Raw genomic sequence first — 26,944 nt, 5'->3', positions numbered from 1 at the left:
TGCCTGGCACATAGTAGGTGCTTAATAAATATTTGATGACCATTAAAAAGTAAAATTCCCTTAATGCATACTCTAATGGAATATGTTGTGCATACCTCTGTAAGTGAACCAGTTTGGTTGAAATATAGAGTACACGAGTTGAAATATGAACTTACATGTCTTGTGATTATTTTATTCTTTTCCTGTTTTGAATTTGGTTTTTATTCTGAAAAAGTGGTTAGATACTATATTGAGAGTACTTTGTTTCAGAATCCTTTGGAAAAATTCAATTCAACAAGCATCCTTTAAAAATAGGATTCAGGCTGTTCATGGTGGTATATACCTGAATCACTGCTACTGGGGAAGCTGAGGCTGGAGGCTTGTGCTTTCAAGTTCTGAATTTCAGTAGAACTAGTACTTCTAGCCTCCAAGTGATAGGGAGACCCAGACTTAAAAAAAAAAAGAGGGGAGCAGAAGAAGACTAAAGTTGGAGTATTTTCTTTCTGAGTAAATTCGTATAAACCTTACACTGTAAGTGAGCACCAAAAGGCCTAATTCTATTTAAAGTATTCATTCTCACTGAATTTGCTTAGAATTCAGTTTGCTCAGTAATGGTGTCACATTGCTTTTAATAAAATCTTTGCCCTTGACTAGGAAAAAAAAAAGTATTCATTCTTATGATGAGTTTATCGGGTCAACTTTGTAAACAATTACACCTAGAATATAGTAGCTTAGGATCTACCTGGAGTGCCTTTTTATGTACACCATTTCCCCCTGTTTAGAATAATGGCACTGGGAGAAACTTTCAGGATGACCCAACAAATTCCAGTTCTTATCTAGGTTTATAGAACTGGACTTGAGTATGCAGGAGTGTTGTGAGGCTCAAATGAGATAATAGATAGAAAACAATTTGCAAACCTTTAGGTGATATATAAATGTCAGTTTTTGTTGTTATTCTTCATTGTTATTGTTATACTTCATTCACCAGATATCCAAATTAGAATGATTACCTGACCATTTTATTGCATTTTCTTTGAGTTTTAGAATGTAAGTAAAGCAATATAGGGCTGTGCTGATAAATATCTAACAATGAGGGCTCTATGGGGTGGAAAAATATAGGGACATATACTTTTAAATTCAATCTGCATTATTAGCACTTTCTTAAATCTTTCCATTTCCATTTCCATTTCAATAAAGCAATAAACACAGCTTTGATTTGAAGTGATTATCAATTTTTGATTAGTAAATGCTCACACTGAAGTTTAACAATTATAGCTCACTCTAGTAACACACACTGTGTGTATATGTCTGAAATCCTTAAAAGCACGCAGTCTCAATGATTATAAAAGCTTTTTCTCAGCCCAGATTGGGGATATTGTTTCAAGGGATTTTTTTTTTTTTTTGTGCTTTTCAAAAGATTACAGGAGACTTAAGAGATGGAGGCATTGGAGGGAGGGAACAGGTAAAATAAACTACTCATTTATTCAGTAAGTATTTATTCATTGCATATTATGAGGTTCTGAGACAACTTAATAACCTTTGGGCTGGAAGTCCAAAATATCTCAAATCTCCAAACTTTCCCTGTCAGGAAAATATTCTTACCCATGTCATTGAAGTCTCCAGGCATATGTGGAGTGTAACCTGCTTCTATTTGACATTGGGCAATCATAGGCCAATATAAGATGTTCACAGCCCTCTATGAGGGGGATGAAGGGGTGTATGTGTGTGCCCAAGCGTGCACACACGAGTGCTCCCTTGTGAGCTGTTGCTTCCTGGAGGTCTCCCTCCCCTAATAAGTATTTTGGTTTACAGCTTGCCCAAACAACACTGTCTTTCTTCTCTGCTAATTGGAATGGGTATTGTTTCCTTTCATGCATCATTCATGATTTGTTGCAGTAATTCCAATTATTCACATAACTTCCTAGTTGTATTAGTACAACTAATTGCTACTAATATTTTGGGGTTTTTCCAGAATAAAATCTAGAAAGAGGGAGTATTGTTGGGGATAAGCATCCAAGCATAGCCACTTGCAGCTCAGTAATATTTCATTTACATTTATGAACCTCCTACAGCTATGTTCCAGCTGGAAAAGGGCAAGATTTTTCTGACATCATCAACTGACACAGACTTAGGCTAGTTTTTTTCATTTCTTTCTTTGTATCTTTGATATCTCAAAGCAATTTTTTTTTCCTGATTAGGTTTAAAACAACAACTGTAGCTGAGGGTGAAGAGGATAAAAGAAAAATGGGATGTTTTGGATTAGAATCAGCTTTGACTCCTCTGTGGCAATGATAACACTGAGTAAGGAATTTATGGTAGGTGGTGCTTGGAGGAGCAGAGTGCCAGCATTTCCCTCATCCTAATTAAATTTTGAAAAAGGCTTTTCACTGAGATTAGTTAGAAATCTGTATAAGAAGGTTGGGTTAGAAAAATCGGAATATTATCTTACTTGGGCTTAACTTCCTGGTGTTATCTTAGAGCTGAAAGGGATCAGAATATAGAAGTACCTCTCCCTCCTCTTTTTTTTTTTTTTTCTTAAGAGAAAATTGAGGCCCAAAGACATGAAATAACTTCAGTTAGGTAAGCTGACACAACTAGTTAGTATTAGAGCCAGGTCTCCCGGCTTCCAAAAGTTCAGTGCCTTCTCCAACTGTAGCATTCAAATCTACTAGGAGCTCTAGGAACTTTCTCTTGGTAGAACTCATTCAAAGTTAAAGTTGACCCTGCGAGCTGTGACAGTAGTAGTATCGATACTACTAATTGGTGAATGAATGAAAAAGCATTTATTAAGCACTTTTCTGTGCCATGCACTGTGCTGTGTTGGGAGTATAAATAAAAGTAAGCAAAACATTTCCCATCCTCAAGAAGCTTACTTTTTTTTTTTTTAAATGGACAATCCTTTTAAACATATTTCCATATTTGTCATGTGCAAGAAAGATCATGCTAAAAGGGAAAAAAAACATGAGGAAGAAAAACAAATAAAAAAGATGAAAATACTATGCCTTGATTCACATTCAGTCTTCCTAGTTTTCTCTCTGGACACAGGTGGCATTTTCCATCCCAAGGCTTTTTGAATTGTCTTGGATCACGGAATTGCTGAGAACTAAGTCTGTCATAGTTTATCATCATATAATCTTCTCCTAGTTCCATTCACTTCACTCAGCATCAGTTCAGTCTATGTAAGTCTTCGAAGGCTTTTTTGAAATCAGCCTAAGGACCTTACATTCTAATAAGGGAAACAACATATGTAGGGGAATTGTGATCAGAGTAAAGTGTTTTAGACAGGAAAGTCAAAGAGAATAATAATTTGAGCAATAGTACAATTAATTGACATGCTTTGGTTGTTTTTTTTTTTTTAATTAGCAGCAGCATTGTTGATTTGATTTCTGTTCTTAGAGCTGCCAAGGTAAAGATGAGTTGATAGGGGCAGAGGGAGATAGAGTAATGCACAGGGCATGGAGGTGACTGGAAATGTCATGGTGGACCAAAGACAAAGCAAGAGATGGTAAAATGAAGATCAATGGAATCAAGGACACTAGTTCAACTAGTAGTTCTGGATGAAAGTAGAGAGCATATTACTGTCTGTGAGATAGCCAATTAAACTCAGAGATGCTTAACTTCTGAAAGTTGCTCTAAAGGTGATGCATTTTTTTTTAACTGGTATACAGTAATTCTTTTTTTTTTAATTTATAATTTTTTCACAGTATATATGCATGAGTAATTTTTTAATAATATTATCCCTTGGATATACAGTAATTCTTGAAGTTTTACTAGGATACAACACAAAGAAGATGCCAGCCACACCAGGGTTGATTGTGTTCATATGGAAGCAATCGTGGAGCTTCTGAAGTGTCAAAGTAAAAACACCATAATAATGCCAACTTATGTGTGTGAATTTTCTTTTCAATCTTCAAACTGTTTTCACATTTATTTACATATTAAATTCTCATAATATTTTTTAATCAAGGAAATTTTGCTCTGGCTTAAAATCTTTAATGCAAAATCATATAATTTTTTATCACTGTGAACCATGGTGATTATGACTTTAGTACCTCAAGAAGCATATGCTAGGAGCTTGAATTTGCATGGTGAATGAAGTCCATAGTTCTATGAGATTAGAGAATATATCATCATCATTAGTAGTGGTAATAATTTCACATAGTACAATACCTTTTATGTAGTAAATGTTTAGTAAGTTTTTGTTGAATTGAATATACATAATATTTTCAGAAAAAGGAAACAACATAAAGGATAGAGGGCTGTCTTTACATCTGGATGAACTGAGATTTAAGTCCTGTTTTTGACACATATTAACTGGGTGGCCAATTAATTTTTCAGTGGCTTCATGAAGTTCTAATCTGAGACTTAAATTACTCAGGAGTTGCAATGATGAACATTCCCCACAGTGATAAAAAACAAGTTTGGACCATAACAGCCTCCTGCTATTTTCTTAAGAGTCCTTGAGAGGCAGAGGGGAGTAATGAATAAAGATGTAGACTTGATGTTAAGAAGACCTGGGTTCAGATATTTCCTAAAAAACTTACTGTCATAATTAATGGCCAAATTACTTAACCTCATTAAGAAATGAGGATCCCTTATTTATAAAATGAGGGGTTCATGGCCTCTAAGGGTTTTTCCAACTTTATTATTCTGTGCTTATTCCCATTTTTTCTTTCCTCTCTGCATGTCTTCTTTTTGGTGATCAGGATATATCACTACCACCAGCAGAATAACACTTTTTTTTTTCTTTAAACATTCTGAAATCTAGAAGACAGGTTTTCTGGAAGGTCAATTCAATTTAATAAACATATTGAGAGTCAAGTTCAGGTTGGTGACATCTGGAAATAGAGAAGAAAGAAATCTTTTGAGGAAAGAATTTAAGGGTTAAACCAGGGAAGCTAGTCCTCATCTCTCTGGGGGATTTCACCACAAATCCACCCATTGTATTTGGCAGGCAAATTAAGCTGGGAGTTAACCACAAAGTGACTTAAATCTGGAAGCCCCAGAGGTGTGGTAGATGTGGGTTGGTATTCTGGAGCCCCAGGTTACTTAATGTGAGGTGGTTAAGGAAATGCCATGATGGCCACAGCACCCCCAGGGCTGCAGATGTAGTGGAAACATAGGATGTGGGAGCTTGCTGACCTCCTTGGTAAAGATATGTGAGAAAATGTTATTGAATGTTATTCTCTGGGCCCATTCAGTGTTGTAATATTAGCTTACAGACATATTCAAATATTTCAGGTTGACCCCGAGTTCTAATGTTCCCTTCTTTTATAGATCTATGATTCTATAAAGATTGACTTCATTGTGGCGCTGAGGTTGATCTGAGACGCTGGAATTTGGCCACAGATTGGGAGATTTAGAGAAAACAGCCAGGCACCTCTGGAGTAATTTAGCACAATTGTTCAAATCATTTATTGTCTCCCGTCTGTATGTATGACGTATGAACCACAAAACTCCTGTTTACTTTAGTGAGAGTGAGCATAGGGCTAAAGTCAATAGGGTAATAGCTTTTAACTAATAGAAGCTTAAATAAAATTAGACTAAATTAGACTAAAACAGTATCAAGGACGGTACTAGACATGTATCTTACTCAGTAAATAGTGGTTGAATGGAATTAACTCAAGGCTTTTTTAGAAAGATGACAATGCTTTGGTGAATTTAAGAACAATAGCAAAATCCTTTCCAGTTACATCCATTTACCAAATGTTTCCATCACTTCCATTTCCTGGAGAAAAGTAATTGTCATAAATCCCCATTCTTCTTTTCTTCTCACCACATAACTTGTTCCCAAAGATGATAAATTAGTAACAGCCCAGTTTCCCAGTTAGGAAAGTAACAGCCAATTACCATGATAAAATATCTCCTAAATTACAACAGTGGTAAAGGAAATAATTCTTGAGGACAATGTCTGAGAAGAACTAAGATTAGTTTACCTCTAGGGAAAACCAAATTGCTATGTGCTTGGCTCTTTTCATGTACTGACATTTTTTGAGTTTTGTATTGTAAAGTAATGTGGTAGAATTTTTCCCCTCCCCCCACAACATCCTGGTACACAGTTTGCTCTCCGTCTGTAGCTTTTCTTCTGCCTTTTCCTTTTCTTCTCACTTTTAATCCTTCCCAGTCTATCTTCAAACTAATAAGAAAGTAGAAGTTGAAAAAAGGAGATGGGAAGCATCAAGGGATAGTGCAGCAGTGCTAGATTTTGAGTAAGAGGATGTAGGTTTCAATCCTCCCTTTCATTTATTCTGGCCCTTTAGTAGAACTAATAAGGTCCCTTCCAGTTCTAAATCTGTGATCCTACAAGGAAGCAATTCTCCCAGTTTCCCTTTCACCTCTAACATTCCCATGAAAAAAAGAATAGCTAACAAATTGTGAAGAATCCAACTTGCAAATGTCTCTAAAGATGACTGGCAAAAAAAAAGAATACTTCTCTCACATGCAAATCTATACATGCATATAACACACATATATGCATGCATACATATAAACTCCTCATCATTTAGGACTTGACTTAAAATACCATCCTTTCTTTTAGCAGATCAATATGGTTAAAGGCATAGAACATTCACACACCATGATTTTCTTTGTTTGAGGCAAGAGAGCACATTTGGAAACTTTAAAAATAATTTAAGGAAGATAAAATTTACTCAAGGACCTTGAAAATAATTCAGATGGCCATTTATTCTATAATTAAGATTTTTTTTAGAATCATAACATTTCAGAACTGGGAGGGAATTTAAAGGTCATTTAGTCTAATCCCTTTTTATAAATGAAGGAAACTTAGTTCATAAGGTAGCTGACTTGCGCTACTGAGCTGGTTAATAGCATAGTCAACAGTAGAACTTGGGTCTCTTGGGCTTTTCGTCCAGTGCTTTTTGTATTTTACTATTCTTTCTAGAATGATTTCTATGTCCAGGTAAAGAAAAATAGATACATTACTGGTATTCAGTGGAAGCATTCCATATTAGATATCACGATATCTGTGGTTTGATTATGTTTAAGTAAGAACAACCAATTTTAGCTTTTGGATTCTAGTCCTGATTTTCCCCATTCTAGTCTACTGGCTCTTAATTCTGTCAAGAGTCTAGTGCCTTCATGCTGCTGTGTTCCCTCCTTCAAAATTCTCTTTCCTACAATCAAAATTCCCATTCTTTCTGTACTGAAAATCTCAATTAGGTGTCAGTAGGAAGCAATATGATTGAATGACTATATTGTGTTGACTATATACAGCATCTGAATAGAATTATACAGACTCTAAAAAAAAATTATACAGACTCCAGAGTTAAGGAATCTCAGTGGTTATTTAGTCAATATATATAGACTTTCTTAAAGTTAGCTTTATACTCTATATAGACATATACAGAATGACCATGTAAAATTTTACTTTTAAAAGTTTTTTTTCTCCCTAGCATTTTTAAAAATTCAAGTGAAGATGCTTTGTTCATTTTTATTCTCATATGAGAAAGATGACAGAGTGGAGAGCAGAATGGCCTTGAAGTTCTGGGTTCAAGTTCTGCTTCAGACATATACTTGCTGAGTAACCAAGGGAAAAATTATGTACTTTGTCAGTGTCCTAAGAAATTTTCCAAGACTATCATTACAAACAAATTGCTTGAATTACATGAAAGGGAGAAATTTCTATAATAGAAATTCCTCACACTGAAGAAATCAAAAGTCAAGACCAAAAAAAATCATTTTAGTCCTTATTATTCTCTTTATCTTCTTCATCATAGTTCTTTCCCTTCATTATCTTTACTACTATCCATTGTCTCTAAAGGGCAGTAATTCCTGAGCTACAGTGAAGTTCCAAGAAGCTTTCAAAGATCTCCTCATAATTATGTCTTTGCTACCTTTTATACTTAGAACATGAATGTAGTCCATGCTCTGGTTTTGAACAAGTCAGATTTTGGCACTTTACAGCTTGACTATCTGATAGGCTCTTATCCCTGGAAGACATGTTAGCACTTTAAAGTAGAATGCATGCTAACTCAAATTCAAAAACAACAAAAGACTGTTTTGCAAAGTTTATCAAACATTACTGTTGTTTGCCCAGTACTTAACAAGGACATGCCTTGCTGGCTAGCCTCCCTATTTTCTAGAAAAATGAGGAGGAGAACAGGAGGAAGAAAAAAGGGGAAGATGTAGAAGAAGAAATTGAATAGATGATTCAAGAATTACATTTTTATAAAAAACTAAAGTCTTCAAATAGATAGGATTATGACCCATATAGGTCATTAATTATTACTCATAGGAGAAAGGGTGCTTACTTTTTTGGGAAATATTAAAATGTTAATGCATGTTGAATCAGCATGGAAGGTACTATTTTGCACAGAACCACATGATATTTTTATCTAGTGTATTTTTAGCCTAAAATTGATAACCTCAGACTAGAATTGAATGGACTGTCTTTTAAAATAGCCATCCAAATGTTCTAATTTTTTTCTTTAATCACTAGGTGACTTATTTCCTGTCCATATAAATTGGTTCTTTCTCTGGAAATCAGGTTGTTGGCCTCCTAGAGCCCTGAACAATATTTTAATCTTCTGTTTATGTGGCCATCTCTTTCTCTAAAAAGAAAAGAAGAGAAATAAAAAAGGATTTTCCAGGAAATTCAAGAAGAATATGATGTTTTAAAAATATTATGGCATTTCCCCCCTGAAAAGAAAAAGTTCTGATAAATTAATCTCCAAAAATTAATTCACCCCTTGGTTATCTCTTCTTTGACTAGCATGCAGTGATAATAGATGTTGAATGCAAGAGGATAGGTTATTAGAACTTCTTATATTCCCTTTGTGGAAATGTTGCAGAAGTCAAACTTTTTTAGGGGTGTGCCCTACAAAGGACCCAGCTGTTCTTATTTTCTTTAATGTAGGAAAAGATGAGAAAATGTTCCTTAAATAACACATTCTTTGCAGTGTCAGCCTTTCAGGAAAAATGCACTTCTAGTTATGATCTACCACATCCATCCTAATTCAGAAAGAAAAAAAGAAGTCTTTCTAGTTTGTGAGTTGAGAAATCCAGAACAATAAATCATCTTTTGATCACTCTCACACAATCTAGAAGTCATTCTGTTTCATGTCCATACAAAACAATTAGTCATATTAAGCATATATTTTCTTACTGCATGGAGCAGAGATGTCAAAAACAAAAATGGTGCCTGGCCTGTATGTGGTCCACAGTATTTCCAAGTGCCACCCAGGTTAAACATTTAACAAAATAAGAATATAATAAAACATAGATAATATTAACTTGTGGTTTATCAGCCCCTATTTTTCTTTGTTTGTCATCACTGGCACAGTGGATAGAGAGGTGACTATGAAGTCAGGAAGCCCTTGTTTCAAAGTAAGAAATACGTTGAAATACAGGTAGGAAATTAAATTCCTATTTTCTAATTCTAAATCCAGGTTTTTCCCCTAATATAAAACCAAATTTCATAGGTATTTTTTCTCTGATATCTCTTGCATAGAATTCCATCCTATACAAGCAGTTTCCTTGCTTCTAGAAAATCCTTCTGCCAGGCTTTTCCCTGTTGAACTCTTTTTGCTTTATTCAATTATAGCATTATTTGGTAGAATTAGAGAAAATCTTTGGGTGGATCTGATTTCCTAATATCTTGCCATCACTGACTGAACTATTAATAAAGAGATGAAAACAAAACCAAACAAACAAAATTCAATAGTTGTATCTATGAGTTATTCAGAACTTATAAATGAAAAGCCAATTAAATTGATAGTTATGAAAATAACTTCACATTCAATTTTGGTTTCTGAAATGAGTTGAAATGTTAGTTGAGGTGACAGTTATATCAGTGCTTCTGCCCAAGGATTGATGTCTTTTTGTTTTTTTTTTGTCTTGGGAATATGAAGACTTTAAAACCTGCTTTCCATAGTGAGAATCAAACAAAATAGTGTACATCAACATTTTCTAACCAAAAGTATCTTCCTCACAACAATCCTGTGTTATTACTTCCATTTTACATAGAATGAAACAAAAGCACCAAGAGAGAGATTTAGTGACTTTTGAATAGTCAAATGACTAATATCCTAGAGGAGATCTAAATAAACATGGACTTCTTGACCCCCAAGTCCTTTATTGCCTCCACAGTCCACTAGAAAAGACAAAGATATTTAGTGTTTTAAAGATAAACAAATATTGACCATAACTGGAATTTCCTCTTCTTTTTTCAAGAGATATAAAGCAGATAGACATTATTTAAGAAAACACTTCCTTTTGAACTAAACCTGTGATTTCATTAGGAAAGAGAATTTCCAATGAGGAAATATATAGACCAGTATTTGCTTTGTAACTTACTTACATAATCTTAAAAATTTGTCAGGAATGGTGTTAAACTCAAATAGAAATGGATCCCTGTCAACTACATAGTGACTTGGGATGCCATAGATTAATATTATCTATATTGCGTTTTTTAAAAAAAATCTGTTTTGTTAAACATTTCCCATTACCTTTTAATCTGTTTTAATTTGTTTCTGGTGTGTAAAAGAATTTTTTGGCCTGTGAATTTGACCTATCTGATCTAGGTACTGAGAAGTGATATGACTTGCCCAAGATCACACAAATCTCTGAGATGTACCAGAAGTCTCATCATCAAATCATAGTTGTAAAATTGTAAGGGACCTCAGAAGTCATGTAATCATTCAGCCCTCTCATTTTTCAGATGAGGAAACAGAGGCCCATGGACAAAGACATAGACAAGAAGCATCATTTGAAGATACAACAAAGTACACAAAATATTTGCTTTAATTAAAAAGAGTTAGTAGTTTGTGAGGATTTTTTTGACCAACTTTTAAGATGGTAAATATAAAGCAAATGTAAGGCATAGTGTAAAAGGCACAGTGTAAAAAGTCATATATAAAGTAATAGAAAGTGGTAAAGTATGAATGATTATTATAGTAACCATCTTCAAGTGACAAGAAAATCCAATTGGGTTAAATTTAGCAAACTTCAGTTATGTGGAGATTGGCAATTATTGTTTGTGATTTATTTTGACTTTTTGCTTTAGTACCCTCCCTACCTTTGTTTGGCCAATAGAGCATTTTGCTCATATTAGCTATTCTTTAATCTTTGCTTGAGTAATTGAATGAATACACATCTTTTACTTAGCTTTCCTTTCCTTGTTTTTTTTCTCAATAACTCTTATTGATACCTTTTAAATATAAGAATTATTTCTCATATCCATCCATTGACTCTTCCCTTGTAACTAAGAAAAAAAGGAGGAAAACCTACTGACATATCTCAAGCATTTGACAACATGCAGCCTTCCATATCTTTTCATTGTTAAAAGTCAGAAATATTGAGTATATTTTTAAAAACATAAATATTGAGTTCAGTTTTTAGTTTTACCACAGACTAAAATTTTCAAAAATAATGCTTTTTTATCAAAAACTAAAATTTTCAAAAATAATGTTTTTTTTATCCATTAAGGAATTTTAAAATTCAAAACTTTGATTTCATTAGTCTAGGAAACTTTTTACCAAGGAAACTCTCTCCACTAATGCAAATTAGCAGTTCTTATACAGTTTAATAGTCCTCTAGAGTTTCCTGGTACATTGTTACTATCTGGTCATTTTTAGTCTTGTTTTGACTTTGTGACCTCATTTGGTCACAACAGGTGATCTTCGACAAAGATCCTGGAGTGCTTTGCCATTTCCTTCTCCAGCTCATTTTACTGAAGAAACCACCGAGGGAAATAGGTCATATAGTTAATAAGTGTCTGAGGCTATGTTTGAACTCAGATTTTCCTAACTCCATGCCCAGCATTTTTATCTGGCTGCCACTGATGCATTGAGATGGTAAATCACTTGTCCAGCATCATGCAACCTCTGTGTGGTGGAGGTGGCAGTGAGAATATGTCTTTGTGTTTCCAGCTTTTTGATTCTGTCTACAAGACAGTCCTGACACTCCTTGGAAAGTGGGTTTAGCAAATCAAGATGCATTAGCTTATAATTAATAGTACTCACATTTATGTATTGCTTTATAAAATGCTTTTCAAGTTATCTATGCTCTTATCAACTTCCCTTAAGTAGTTAATGCTGTTATGTAGGGTATTAAGAAAATTGGCAAGAAAAGGACTCAGAGGTATAACAAATGGCTTGGGAACTGTTAGTTAAACTGTTATAAAAGAGTCAGCTGAATATATTGTCCCAAATCCCATAATCTGTAATTACCTTCATTTCCTGATAAGATCTTTTGTTTCTCTAAGCAACTCTGTTGTAGAATAATTCATAAAGAACAAAATAAGAAAAACAAAAGAAAAATAATAAATAAATTATCACAGATTTCTTACTGAATTAGAACAGCTTTTCCTTCTGTCTTTAAAGTTGTCTGGAAGGGAGATGAGAGAGGTTCAAACTGAAAAAAAAGAAGAAAAAAAACCTACCTAAAACTTCTGAGAAAAAGATTGGGACTTTTAGAGTATTGTAATAGTCTTTCATATTAATGGGTAATGTCTACAGATGCTCTCGGAGATTATGTATTTTGGTGATAAAGAAAAATAAGTTGACAGAAAGAGGATAGATATAAATATAGAAATAAACTATCGTTCTAGATAAGGAATATGATATAAGAATCATGGTTAGCATGGTTTGATTGATATGGGGAAGTAGTATTTAATAGTAGATAGTAGCTTTTCTGAAAAGACCTATATGAATTTATGCTTCATGAAGTGAGCAGGACCAGGAAGAACATTATACACAGTAAAAAGAAGGTTATGTGATAATCAACTGTGATGGACTTGGTTCTCAACAATGTGGTGATTTAAGACAATTTCAACCGACTTGGAATAGAAAATGCCATCCTCATCCAGAGAGAGAACTATGGATATTAAATGTGGTTTGAAACATAGTATTTACATCTTTTTGTTTGTTTTTTTTTTCTTTCTCATGTTTTTTTTTTTTTTTCTCTTTTGGTCTGATTTTTCTTGTACAACATGACAAATATGGAAATATCTTTAAAAGGATTGCACATATTTAACCTATATTAGATTTCTTGCTGTCTTGGGGAGGAGGAAGGTAAGGGAGGGAGGGAGAAAATTTAGAATTCAAAATTTCACAAAAATGTATGTTGAAAATTATCTTTCCATGTATTTAGAAAAATAAGATACTCAACAAAAAATAATAGAGTTTATATACTATCTAGAAGAGCATATTATATGTGTATATATATATATATATATATATATATATATATATATATATATATATATATACATATGTATATAAGCTTGGCTTATGGATAGGATTTTCTCATTTCCTTTCCCACAGGGTGGAAGTTTTCCATACTGTTATATCTTGAAAAGAAACGTTAATGTAAAAAATAGAAGTCAAAACTTATTAGAAATCATAAGTAAAAGCTGTGTTTCTTGATGGCTGCATCTCCCTCAATGTGATATCAGACTTAGCAATCCTCAGAAAGAAGGTAGGACCTTTTTGATTCTGAGAAAATCAGCCTCATTCTCCCTACTGTGGTGGTTTGAGATTGGTTGTTCTCCTCCAGCTTCTTTAGGGCTGTGAATAACTGTTTTCTTAGCAGTGACAGTGAAGAATTTTCAGTGGAATAATATGAGGAAAGTCTGCACTCATTAATGTGGTTGATCGGAATATTCAGTTTAGATAAGAAAATTTGTATCCTAGAATTTGGACTTTTTAAGTGTAAAGTCCATTCATATCAGTGAAGCTGTTATTTAAGATAAAAATGAAAAAGAAAAATAGTTAACATTTGCCTTTTATAATCAAAAGCAGACAGACCCGGGATAGGGGAAGAGGGTTTAGTATTTAAACACATCCTCTATTATAATAGTTTTATATTTTAATTTTATCAGGGCTGAACATATCTGCTGATTTTTATGTTTATTAGGTATCTTTTCTTTCCCAGCAATGTTTGTCTTGAGATTAGTAGCATGTTGACATTTTGATATTCTAGAAAGCTCAAGTGAGATATTTCCCATTCATTAAGTTATGTTCACCTTTAAAGAGTTGTCCTGGCCCCTCTTCTCCCTGCCCCTCCCCCCCCAAAGTCATAAAACGAATTCATTTATCAAGGTAGTGGAGGGAGGTACAAATAGACATTCCTTGAGAACTATATTAGTTTTATTGTAACAAGCACTCGGTGCTGTTGGTATATGTAACATAGTTGCCCTATGGGGAGTGAATGCTACTTGCAAAGATTTTCATTGTCAACAGAGGTTGCCCTTGGATCAGAAAGTCCCCTTCTGTCCATTAACCCCCCCCCCCCATTCTATATTTGGAGTGGTCATACCAATTTACTGGGTTTGGAGATGCACTTGAGACCCAACAACTAAGCCCAATGTCATAATCCAATTTCATCTATTTTGTAAATAAAAAAAAAAACACAAGAATTATTTGCCAAGAACTATGGTTTATGAAATCTTTTGAAGTTAAAAAAATTTTTCCCAATTTTTAGATTTTTAAAAAGTTTTTCACTGTTATTGTTGAAATTAACAGTCGGCTAAAATAAATGCAGTTGACTATACTTTGTAATTTGGAATCCTTATTTCTTTGGAACGAGTTGTGCCTGCAGTAGAATTGCTGCTCAGTTTGGAAAGAAGTTAAGACATTAGAAGTAATAATAACAACTCCCACTTATATAATATGTTGAGCTTTGCAAAATACTTTTCATCCCAAGACTGTGTCATAAGTAATAGGATTGTTATCCTTTCTTCAGGCCGAGGTAATGACTCACCCATGGTTATGGAACTGATAAGTGTCTGAGGTGGAATTCAAATGCAGGTTTCCAACTCCAGGTACAACAGTGGTTCGTACCTACATTATCCCAGGGTAGTATCATGAATAAAGTTCTAGACTTATTCTGTCAGGAAAGCCTGGATTGTAATCCAACTTCTCATATTAACTATATGAGATCATAGCATGTTGCTGAATGTCTTTGAGCTTCTTCATCATCATAAAATGGGGATACTGCTGCTACTCTACATATATATCCCATAGGGTCATTTCCAAGGAAAGTGCATTATACAGTCCTATATAAGTGCTATAAAGTGTGAGTTATGCTTATTGTTCCAAATTTGACAAAACATTCATCACCATGATGAATACTGATTATTCTAGTCTATTTGGGTGCTTTTGTCTTCACAGTTTACACATGTGATTTATACTAGTAAGCAGAAAAGAGCTACTTTTATTTTGTTTATTTTCCTACTTTCTCTAGTCCATTACTTTTCAGATTCATTGAGCAGTGCTCTGAGTACAGCAAGAAGTGTTAGCCTCCAAGGTATTTCTTGCCAGATCTAAGACCAGATGAGTAAGACATTTTCACTAGAAAGAACCTTCTTGGGAGAAATTCAGCATAGCTTAGTATTCCCAGAAGATACCAATAAATTGTATTTTTGTATTGCATACAATTTTTTAGAGGCTGCTTTGAAATCCAGGCAAATTCTTCCTATTGAGAAGAAAAAATGAACTTTTAAAGATTTATAGAATTTGAAGAACAGATGAACAGAGCAGGACACCTGTTAGTATTGTTTGATTATTGTGGAGACAAAGAATATTTCATTTAGAAAAGAAGGGATGCTACCAAAAATAATAATAAAGTTTTAGTTCACAGGATGAGCTTCTTACCTTGTAGACTTGTTTCTGGAACTTAGAAGAGAATCTTTAAGGGAATAATTCTTATTGCCTTCTCCCCTCCCCCCAAAGATAATGAGCTGAAGGAATCAGTGGAGATTAGAATGGTTCAAATCTGTTTTAGGGCAAATTCAAGATGGCTTTTGGGTTCTTAAAACCATCTAGTACTATTCCAAGGCTTCTCTGAACCTTATCTTTAATAGTCCCAAAGTTTGGCCCTGGAACTAATTAGTTATCCATAGTATTCTGTAGATGGGACACGATCCCAACTTTATTTCATCAAATGATTTTTTGACAAAGAGACCATTAGCTATATGATTCTTCCCCTTTGATTCAATTACACCCTGAATCTCATTAGGCTTCTTTTGAGTCCTCTAACGCTGCACAGGTGATGTGTTAGAATGGATTATGAATATCTCCAAAGCTCTCATAGTTTTTCTTGACTAAAATGATCCCAGTTACTATTTCATAATTCTGAGACTTGCTGAGCTCCCTAGGAGGGATAGAGATGAATATTTCTTTGCTCTATCCTGGACAGGGATGGAAGGGTTGTTTTAAAACCCAGTCATCATGTTGCAATGAGTACAGATTTATTAACCTCCTCTTCTGTAGCCCAAGGAATATCCATTATGGCTCATCTCTGTAGTGGAAAAATCTAAAAGTTCCTCAAAGCAGTTTAGCTCCAGGAAAGCTCCGAGGGTGGAAAAGGTAGGGCTGGATTACTCCCTACAATTCTCTCTTCCAAATTAGGATCCCAGGATTATGTTTCTGGGAATCATCTAAACACTAGGAGTTCCCATGGCTCAGAGTTCATAAACTACTAAACAAAGGGACAATACTATTTCATGACTCATTTTGTTCCTGGAAAATATAAAACATTTTCTTCTTCCCAGTAGAGGGGTGCATGATTACAGGTGAGCAATGTAGCTTACTTTTGTCAGAAGGGTCATTTTCTTGGTTAGTTTACTTTTCAACTAATCGACCTTTTCACTGTCACATGGAATAATAGTAGAAAATAAAATTAAACGAAATTAAAACGAAAGATACCAATAAAACTTTAATACTACACAGAAAAGAAAAATAATTTGGGAAGGGATATGGAAAAAGGACTTTTAAAATTAACATTTACATTTATTTTAAAACACTAAACTATGGAGTTTATGGTTTTATTATGATTAATTTTATTTTAAAATATTGTAATGTTAGCAAACTGCAACAGAAACAAAGCCTAGAATAATTTTAAAAAATTTAAAAGAAAAAAATAAAGTGAAATTCCAGACTATTTCCCAGGGCAGTGAGGTGTAGTCTTCACCATTGCTGGCTGTATCACTTTTCCAGGGAAGATTCTTCCATACATTTGGCTTGGGGAAAAAATGCTATGCATGTCATTCTCCAGGATTCCACAGCTATAAAGTGAGAACAAGGGGAGGAGATATTTATATCATTTTTGAGCCAGCTGTTAAGGGGTTTTCAGGGAGGAAAAAAGTGAAGAATAGTGTTTAAAAAATTAGAAATTTTACAAAGCATGGCTTATCCTGGCTCAATGTTACAGAGGTAGCCCGCTTTTTGGAATGATGAAGATCTCTTTCCTCTTCTTCAGAGGAGAAGACGTCAAGCTCTTTGATATTTCTGGCCCAGCCTTCCTCTTCTGAGTCTGTTATTTCAACATCATCCAATATTGCCAAATAGACAATATTAAAGAGCAAACAGCTTTGCCTACTCAACCTGAGGAACTTGGCTGAGCTCAGTAAGCTTTTCTGAAATTATACAATTTCCACCCCCTAAATAATCATCTTCTTTAAGAGACAAAACACAAATCAGGATTTTCCCATTTTAAAAAATGGTTGTCAGGACAACAGATTACTATAGTCCTGTTTGCTAGTGGGTAGGATAGGAAGAAAGAAGGATTTAGATATAATCTCATGGCCCTTGATTCTAGACCCTTTTTGGAGGCACCTTTGAACAAGGCCACTTCTTTAATTAAATTAAACATAAAACTGATTTCTGTGCCTATTGAGGTGGCACTCACCATTGTCAATGAATAGAGTCATCTTCAGATGTGAGGTTCTTCCTTAAAAACTGTTACCATCATTTTTAGTAATTTATAGCCTTTAGAGAGAGAAGAGACCTTAGAGATATCTGAGTCCATTTATTCAACAAACATTTATTAAATATCACCTCTGGGAGATGTGATAAGGATCTTTCTTTCCAACCTAGCTTGGGCTCCGGTATCCAGTTCAGCCTGACTCAAGAAAGAGACCTGCCTTCCTCCTGGATTAGTGCTGCATCGTTACTACAGTAGATACTGGCCCTAACCAGTAGGTTCTCTGTAGAGCAGCAGTAGAGATGAATCCTGAGCAACATCTGCAGGTAGACAAGCCATAGCCCACTGCAAAGACTCCAAGGATCCCTCCCTTCCTTTCCGGTTCCTTTAGCTTTCTTCCCACAACCCCCACTCAGTCAGGATCCTATTAGTTCATCTTTATTTTATTTTTTTTTTCACTTAGCATAAAGACAAGGAATAAAACAGCCAGTCAGAATGCTATATTGGTGATCTTGAGATCTAGATAAAGGCTTCTAGAACTTTGGGTACGCTCTCTTCAGAGGATATATGAAAGAATTTGAACAAGACTCTCACAGCATAAGAAGACCATATAGGTTGAAATCTATGCTGATAGAGATAATACCCATGCCCCTGAGATTATAGATATCTCGGAGTAGTAAAGGATTTAATTACAGGCTACAGGCACATCCCACAATTAAATACAGCTGGTTGGCTCATGTTCTCAACTCCTAAGATTTTTGTGGTTGGTAAAGGAACATTTTCAAGAGTTTAATTCTTCTAGAAAGACAGTCTGAGCTCCAGAGCCCATGATTTTCAATATCCAATCTCTCTTGACATGGCTCACTTTATAACAGAGATTATCATTTACCATCATCTGTCTGGAACGGAAAGGCAAGAAAGCTTAGTCTGCTAACCCTGACTAGAAAGGAGTTTGGTTCTACTACCATGACTGCCTTTTAGGCAGCAGTAGGCTAGCCTTAATTGTCCTATTTAATTTAACCTGGTCTCATTGGCTCTAAAGTCAGAAGACTTGAGTTCAAATCTTACCTCTGATGCTTACCACTTCTGTGTAAATTTGCCTTTAATTTCTTCATCGCTAAAATGAGGAGATTGGACTAGATGCCTTCTAAGAATCCTTCCAGCTGGGATCCTTTGATAACTCTTCTTGCACTGGCTTTGAATAATGACCAGCTTTCTTATCTTCAGCTCTTAGAATTTTGAGTTGCTTTCAGAACTAAGCTCAAAGCTCTTTTCGTAGTGGCTAGAAACTGGAAGATGAATGGATGTCCATAAATTGGAGAATGGTTGGGTAAATTATGGTATATGAAGGCTATGGAATATTATTGCTCTGTAAGAAATGACCAGCAGGAGGAATACAGAGAGGCTTGGAGAGACTTACATCAACTGATGCTGAGTGAAATGAATAGAACCAGAAGATCTCTGTACACTTCAATGCTGTATGAAGATGTATTCTGATGGAAGTGGATATCTTCAACATAAAGAAGATCCAACTCACTTCCAATTGATCAATGATAATTAAAAAAAAAACTAAGCTCAAGCTTCACAATCTAAATGAAGCTTTTGAACCATTTTCAATCAACCATTTTTATCTTTGTGTCACCAGCACCTGGAACAGTGGCTGGCACATAGTAGGTGATTAATAAGTGCTTATTGGTTGATTAAATCCAGCATTCAAAATAAAACATAACAGACATTTTGTTTTTTAAATAGTATTTCATTTTTTCAAATACATGTAAAGTTTTCAACATTCTTTTTGTAAAATTTTGTGTTCTAAATTTTTCTCCTTTCTTTCCTTACTCCCCCCCTTCCCAAGACAGCAAGTAATTTGATATAGGATAAATACGTGCAATCCATTTAAACGTACTTCCATATTTGTCATGTTGTACAAGAAAAATCAGATCAAAAGGGGAAAAAACCATGAGAAACAAACAAAAAAGGTGAAAATACTATACTTTTATGGTTCTCTTTTGATGTTATTTCATTTTTTTATTTTATTAATTTTATAATTATGCATTTTTGGCAGTATATATGCATGAGTAATTTTTAAATAATATTATCCCTTGTATTCATTTTTCCAGATTTTCCCCTCCCTCCCTCTACTCCCTCCCCTAGATGACAGGCAATTCCATACATTTTACATGTGTTACAATATAACCTAGATACAACATATGTGTGTAAATACCATTTTCTTGTTGCACATTAAGTATTAGATTCCGAAGGTCTAAGTAACCTGGGTAGATAGACAGTAGTGCTAACAATTTACATTCACTTCCCAGTGTTCTTTCTCTGGGTGTAGTTATTTCTGTCCATCATTGATCAGCTGGAAGTGAGTTGGATCTTCTTTATGTTGAAGATTTCCACCTCCATCAGAATACATCCTCATACAGTATTGTTGTTGAAGTGTACAGTGATCTTCTGGTTCTGCTCATTTCACTCAGCATCAGTTGATTTAAGTCTCTCCAAACCCCTCTGTATTCCTCCTGCTGGTCATTTCTTACAGAGCAATAATATTCCATAACCTTCATATACCACAATTTACCCAACCATTCTCCAAATGATGGACATCCATTCAACTTCCAGTTTCTAGCTACAACAAAAAGAGCTGCCACAAACATTTTGGCACATACAGGTCCCTTTCTCTTCTTTAGTATTTCTTTGGGATATAAGCCCAATAATAGCAATGCTGGGTCAAAGGGTATGCACAGTTTGATAACTTTTTGGGCATAGTTCCAAATTGCTCTCCAGAATGGTTGGATTCTTTCACAACTCCACCAACAATGTATCAGTGTCCCAGGTTTCCCACATCCCTTCCAACATTCATCATTATTGGTTCCTGTCATCTTAGCCAATCTAACAGGTGTGTAGTGGTATCTCAGAGTTGTCTTAATTTGCATTTCTCTGATCAATAGTAATTTGGAACACTCTTTCATGTGAGTGGATATAGTTTCAATTTCATTATTTGAGAATTGTCTGTTCATATCCTTTGACCATTTATCAATTGGAGAATGGTTTGATAGCTTATAAATTAAGTTCAATTCTCTATATATTTTGGAGATGAGGCCTTTATCAGAACCTTTAATTGTAAAAATGTTTTCCCAATTTGTTACTTCCCTTCTAATCTTGTTTGCATTAGTATTGTTTGTACAGAAAATTTTTAGTTTGATGTAATCAAACTCTTCTATTTTGTGATTGATAATGATCTCTAGTTCTCCTCTGGTCATAAATTCCTTCCTCCTCCACAGGTCAGAGAGGTAGACTATCCTCTGTTCCTCTAATCTATTTATGATCTCATTCTTTATGCCTAAATCATGGACCCATTTTGATCTTATCTTGGTATATGGTGTTAAGTGTGGATCCATATCTAATTTCTGCCATACTAATTTCCAGTTTTCCCAACAGTTTTTTCCAAATAATGAATTTTTATCCCTAATGTTGGTATCTTTGGGTTTGTCAAAGTATAGATTGCTATAGATGTACCCTTTTTTGTCCTTTGTATCTAATCTGTTCCACTGATCGACCGGTCTATTTCTTAGCCAATACCAAATGGTTTTGGTGACTGCTGCTATACAATATAGCTTTAGATCAGGTACACTTAGATATGGTTCTCTTTTTAGATGTGATTTGCATTTTCCATCCCCAAACTTTTGGAATTGCCCTGAATCACTGCATTGCTGGGAAGAGCCAAGTACATCACAATTAATTATCATATAATCCTGTTGTTATTGCATACAATGTTCTACTGGTTCCAGAAATCCTTGGAATGAGGGTAGTGTTTTAAAAACAGAATCATAAAGCAAATCATTTACCTTTTCTTTGTCAGGTATCGAGTTAATTTCAGACCCAGATATACTATTAAGTTCAAGACAGTCACACAACTGGAATGGAGATGCTGCCCTGGGTTTAAAGGTGGTGACTGCCAAGAAGGGCCTAAAGAACCAGCAAAATCTCCTCTGCCCACACCTGCCCGGCCCCGGAATACTATGAAAAAAGCCACGGGTAATGTTTTGTTTACATCTTAGCACATAGGGGTTACAATAGATTTTTCTTGGGCTTCTTTAAATCAGTAATCTAATTCCAATCTAATTTGTGCTTTTTTAGTGATTAGAGGACTTCAAATAACATGTATGCCATACACAAGTATAGGAGAGTATATACATACATACGTGAGTCACTGAATTTACTGAAGGAGGTCCAATGAGTATATTGACTTTCTTGCAGAATAAGGACTTATTAGAAGTGATTTGTCATAAAACTCAACTGATTATTAGGAGCATAGAAGTACCTATGCTCAGATGATACTTCTTTTAATGATGAACTTGGTACCATGTGGGTATGTACTATCTTTTTTGTTTTTTAATTTATTTTCAATTCGCAGAACAAAACAAGCATTTTCATCACATGGTACAATAAAAATGATGATTGCCCATGAAATTGCAAATCTGCCATGTACGATTTGTTATTCCCTCCAAAATATACAACAAAGTTATCATGTAAATTTCTTTTTAAAATTTTTTTTTTCCTTTCTCTCACCCCATACCTCACCTTAGAGATGGCTACCACTATGATATCCACACAGCCTACTGTGTCTTAGCTAAAATTTGTGTCTCTTCAGCATCTAGTTCTCTCCTCTGGAAGTAGTGAGAATAGGTATTAAGAAAAGTTTATTTGAATTGAAAAATGAATTCATTTAACCCATTTTTGCATGAAATATTATTTTAAATCCCACATGATACAGTGGAAATGGCACCAGCTTTGGAGTCAGGAGATTTGGCTTTGCCATTTAGCAGTATGACTATGGGCAAATTCCTTCTCTGCTCTTGACCTGTTTCTTCATGTGCAAAGGGAGCTCAACAGAGCTTCATAAATCACAGAGCATGGATTGGAGACACAGACTTTCCAAGTTTGATATGTATGCTTTCAGTTCAAATTTCATCTGCAGTTCCACAGACTTAAACTTGTGGGAGGTTTGGCCTTAGTGTTACTTAAAAAAAATTAATTCCTACAGTCTCATGGGGAAAATGAACTTGAGTCATCTCTCTGTAATGAATGAAACATTTGCTTAAATTAGCCCATAGTCCAGAATATTCAGTGAATATTCTTAAATGTTTTTTCTGAATATAATTTGGCTGGAAGACAGTATTGCATTAAAGTAAAAAAAATTATCCTTGTTGTGTAATAAAGTTTTGTTTCTTTGGATAACATTAGTAGATGGACTTATGACATTGAACTCCACTTTATCTAAGGTTTATTTTCTTTGTGTATAGGTTAATATAAAAATGAATGTTGCACGAATTTTACTCCTAAAACTGTACGCTTAGGCTAACCATAAATGATACTATTTTCCCATGGATTATGTTTTCTTCAGTTTTGAAATTTGAAGTGTTTCCTGATCATTTTCATCAAGATGTAATTTTGATTGATTGAAGGAAAATTGTAGTGACCAATTGTAGAAGTGTAGTATGTCAGTGAGGTCTGGAATCTAGGATTTACTCAGTCCATATCTGGGCAAGTAACTTAACTTTCTGAACCTCATCTCTCTTATTTGTCCATGAGTAGCTCAGACGTCTCCATTCTTTGAACATATTTAGATTGCAAGAAATGTGTTTTTTATTATTTTGTTTTTTATTAATTTTTATAATTATAACATTTTCTTTGACAGTACCTATGCATAGGTAAATTGATTGCAAGAAATTTGTAAATGCACTTTGTAGAAGATAACATCTGGACAACAGTTGTATTTCTATAGCCAGGAAGGCCATTCCAGGTGAAAGAAGCAGTCTGCACAAATACTTAGATGTGCATGTGTTTTGAAATAGAGCAAGGAATACAGTTTATAGCAGAGAAGTGGAATGCTGGAAAAAGATGGGCTGGGATCATGCAGAAGAGGGCTTGGAATGCCAAGCTGAGAAGTTTACTTACCAAAATAAATCCAATAGAGAACAATTCCAAGTGTTGGGGTAGGGAAGTGTCATAATTTCCAGGGGAAAAAAAACAACAAAAAAACCCCAAGATGTTGCTAAGAACAGCATTTACTATAGAGGGTTTTTCATTGAAAGGTTTATTCATTTATTCATCCAGTCATTTAACAATCACTTATTAAGTACCTAATAATCTCATAAAGAAAACAGAATGGGGATGCAGTCTTGTAGAAAGAGAATTGGGATAGGAAGTAGAAGACTGTCTTCTGCTATTGGTGCTGCCACTCAGCTTCTGAGAAATTTGAAGAGACCCTTTTCTGTCTCTCTTCTGTCCCTGTTTGTATTGTGAGGTTAGTAATCCTCACACTAGAATGCTAAAGAAAAAGGAGGGACTAGAAAATTGGTGCTTTACCTGTAGCAGAATTACATTAAAGAGAAGAACATTGGGTCTGGTCAAGGATGTTGCCTATGACATTAGAGAGTAAGGTCAGCCTTTACTATGGAAAAGATGTCTTTGTGCACTGCCCAACACATAACACATGCTTTCCAAGTAGATAAAACATTTACCAGTAGTAAGAAATTTGTAAAGGAAGGGTTTGATATATAACATATGTACATGTGGGCTGGGGGAAGATGATTAAAGTCAGAAATTTCAAGTTTTGTCCTATTTTACTTTTGCAACAGATACTGAACCAAAGCAAGTCACAGAACCGAAGAAAACAGCAGAACCAAGACACACAACAGAACCAAGACAGACAGCAAGCCCCAAGCCAGGCCTGCAGGAGCAGCAGGACAAGAAAATACAGGTGCTTGAGGACAAAGTTTCCCGACTTACAAGGACAGTCCTTGACCTTCAGACCTCCATTGCAGGAGTAAATGAGAATTTAAAACATGCTGTGCAGGATGATGCCAGTAAAATGCTGGCATCCTGGCTCAACAGCCTTCACAACCCACCGGGGCCAGACAGTGTTGTGGGTGGCGAAACAGAAACAATTCAGCTTCCCGGGATCCTGGGTGGCAAGGAGTTGGGAATGAAGGACATTAAATCTGAGTTGGCTGAGGTTAAGGATGTATTGAAGACAAAGAGTGACAAGCTGGAGGAGCTGGATGGGAAAGTAAAAGGTTGTGAAGGACAACTCAAGCAGCTTCAGGAAGCTGCCCAGGGGCCCACAGTGACCATCCCGACCAATGAGTTCTACCAAGCTTATGTAGACAGCAAATTTGAGACTCTGAGAGAGGAGCTGATGGAAGGAATAGACAGGAAAATGGCAGATCTGAAAAACTCCTGTGAGTATAAACTGACTGGCATCCAACAACAGTGTGATGATTATGGAAGTAGCTACTTGGGCATGATAGAACTTATTGGTGAAAAGGAAACGAGCCTAAGAAAGGAAATAAATGACCTTCGAGCTCAGATACAGGCAGCGCCCTCAAAACAACCAAATTGCTGTAACCTGGATAAAAGCGATGACTTCGGGCGACAGATTGAGGTTTTAGACGAGAAAATTGAGAGGGTTGCAGAAGCCACCAGAATGCTCAATGGGAGGCTGGACAATGAATTTGACCATCTCACCATACCAGAACCAGATGAGAGTTTTGATGAAAGATGGAATGAGTTGGATGCAAGAATCAATGTGACAGAGAAGAATGCAGAAGAACATTGTTTTTACATTGAGGAAACTCTGCGTGGTACTATCAATGGTGAAGTGGATGATCTGAAGCAACTTTTGGATCAGAAAATTCAGTCTCTGGAGGACCGTCTGGGTAGCAGTCTCCTAGACATTGCTAATGGCACCGATGTAAAATTTATCAATCTAGAATCAGTGCTGCCAGGATCTAGCAATGGTCAATTAACTACTGAACTTAATCATCTGAAGAATAAAATCCAAGACGTGGAGAATCTTTGTCTGCAGAATCTCCAGTTAGGGTCTCATGAAGAAGAAAGTACTCATCCCAATAAGCATGAAGATCAGAAGATGGATACCTCTGCACTTCTAAAAGCTCTGAATGATACAATGCATAGGAAGTTCAAGGAAACTGAACTTAATATTCAGAAAGTGCAACAAGATTTGAGTTTGCTCTTTTCTCATCTAAATGACACTGACAAAGATGTGAAAAACCTTGAGGGTGGGTTGAGCAACTGCCAAGAACAACTTGCGGATGCCATTTCTACATGCAGGCAGGCAGAAGATAGTGTTTCCAGGAAGTTGGATGAGCTGGATGGGACCCCTGAGGAACCCACCTCCTCCCAGGCCCCAGCGGGTAATTGCTGCAGTCATCTGGAGGTGAGGCTACAGGGGCTACAAAAGCAAATCCTTTCTGACCTGGACATCTGTAAGGAAAGCACTCAGGGAGTCCAGAGGGAAGTCATGGTTGTTGGAGGAAGAGTGTCTAATGTTGAAAAAGCATGCGCCAAGCTGGACTCCATCTCTGGGAGTCTACACAGGATCAAGGAAGGGTTGAACAAGCATGTCAACAACCTGTGGAACTGTGTCAGTCAGATGAATGGCACGATTGTAGCCCATTCCAAAGACATTTCTGGCCTCAAGAATTCTGTCCAGCAGATCTATGGTCGTGTCTTCCAAATTACCACAGACCTTCAGGATCTGGTGGAAGGTCAGCCAGCAGGATGTAAGTCAACAGATCCAATTTCATTTTTTTATCTTATTTCTTGTAGTTGAGAAATGTTGTGTTGCTAGAATTCAGACAACTAGAGTATCAGTCTGGAGAGTTTATATTTGAAATCAGATCAAACTGTAAGTATAAACATTTGAATTTGATTATTCCTTCTTTTAGCTATACATTTTAACTCTTGTAATCTTATCTTTCACTAGCTCAAAATTTTTTTCCCAGGAGATATCAAATTCCAACTAAAGAGAATGTGAAGATTGGTTGAGGTTTTGCCAAAGATCTTTGGTTTGTTTTAACTACTTCAAGTTTACTGAAGTGTATTTGATTATGCATGTATCTATGTGTGTTTATATATCAGGAAGTCATAAGAAGATTGCACTGAATAGGATTTAGGACTAGATGATCTTTGAATTCCCTTCTTTTTTTATAATTAAGTGCCATGCCATATGTGCTCGATGCCAGCAATGCAAAAGCAGAAGCTAAATAGTCCTTGTCCTCAAGGAACTAACATTCTGATGAGGGAGACAGAAAGTACATATATTAACATATACAAAACACAGGAAGGGTATCCTTGCAAGGGCAGGCACTAGCATTTGGTCTCTTATAGAAGGTGGTGTTTGAGCTGGGCTTTGTAAAAAATCAGGGATTCCAAGAGAAGGAAATGAGGAATTGCTGGGGCATGGAGATGGGAGATCTGACTGTTAGATGTG

The 26,944-nt window shown here is 35.5% G+C and overlaps 1 protein-coding gene across 1 annotated transcript in view; it reads left to right on the top strand.

Annotated features, from left to right (window-relative positions):
* EMILIN2 (elastin microfibril interfacer 2) overlaps positions 1-26,944 on the top strand; it is a 60,720-nt gene that overhangs the window by 11,114 nt on the left and 22,662 nt on the right. Inside the window, exons 3-4 of the mRNA XM_074275940.1 lie at positions 21,506-21,681; positions 24,288-26,234. Of these exons, the coding sequence (XP_074132041.1) occupies positions 21,506-21,681; positions 24,288-26,234 (2,123 nt within the window). The remainder of the gene's footprint in view (positions 1-21,505; positions 21,682-24,287; positions 26,235-26,944) is intronic.

This window comes from Sminthopsis crassicaudata, chromosome 1 (genome assembly GCF_048593235.1).
Source record: "Sminthopsis crassicaudata isolate SCR6 chromosome 1, ASM4859323v1, whole genome shotgun sequence".
Taxonomy (NCBI): Eukaryota; Metazoa; Chordata; class Mammalia; order Dasyuromorphia; family Dasyuridae; genus Sminthopsis; species Sminthopsis crassicaudata.
This window is presented reverse-complemented; position numbering and strand designations above follow the sequence as displayed.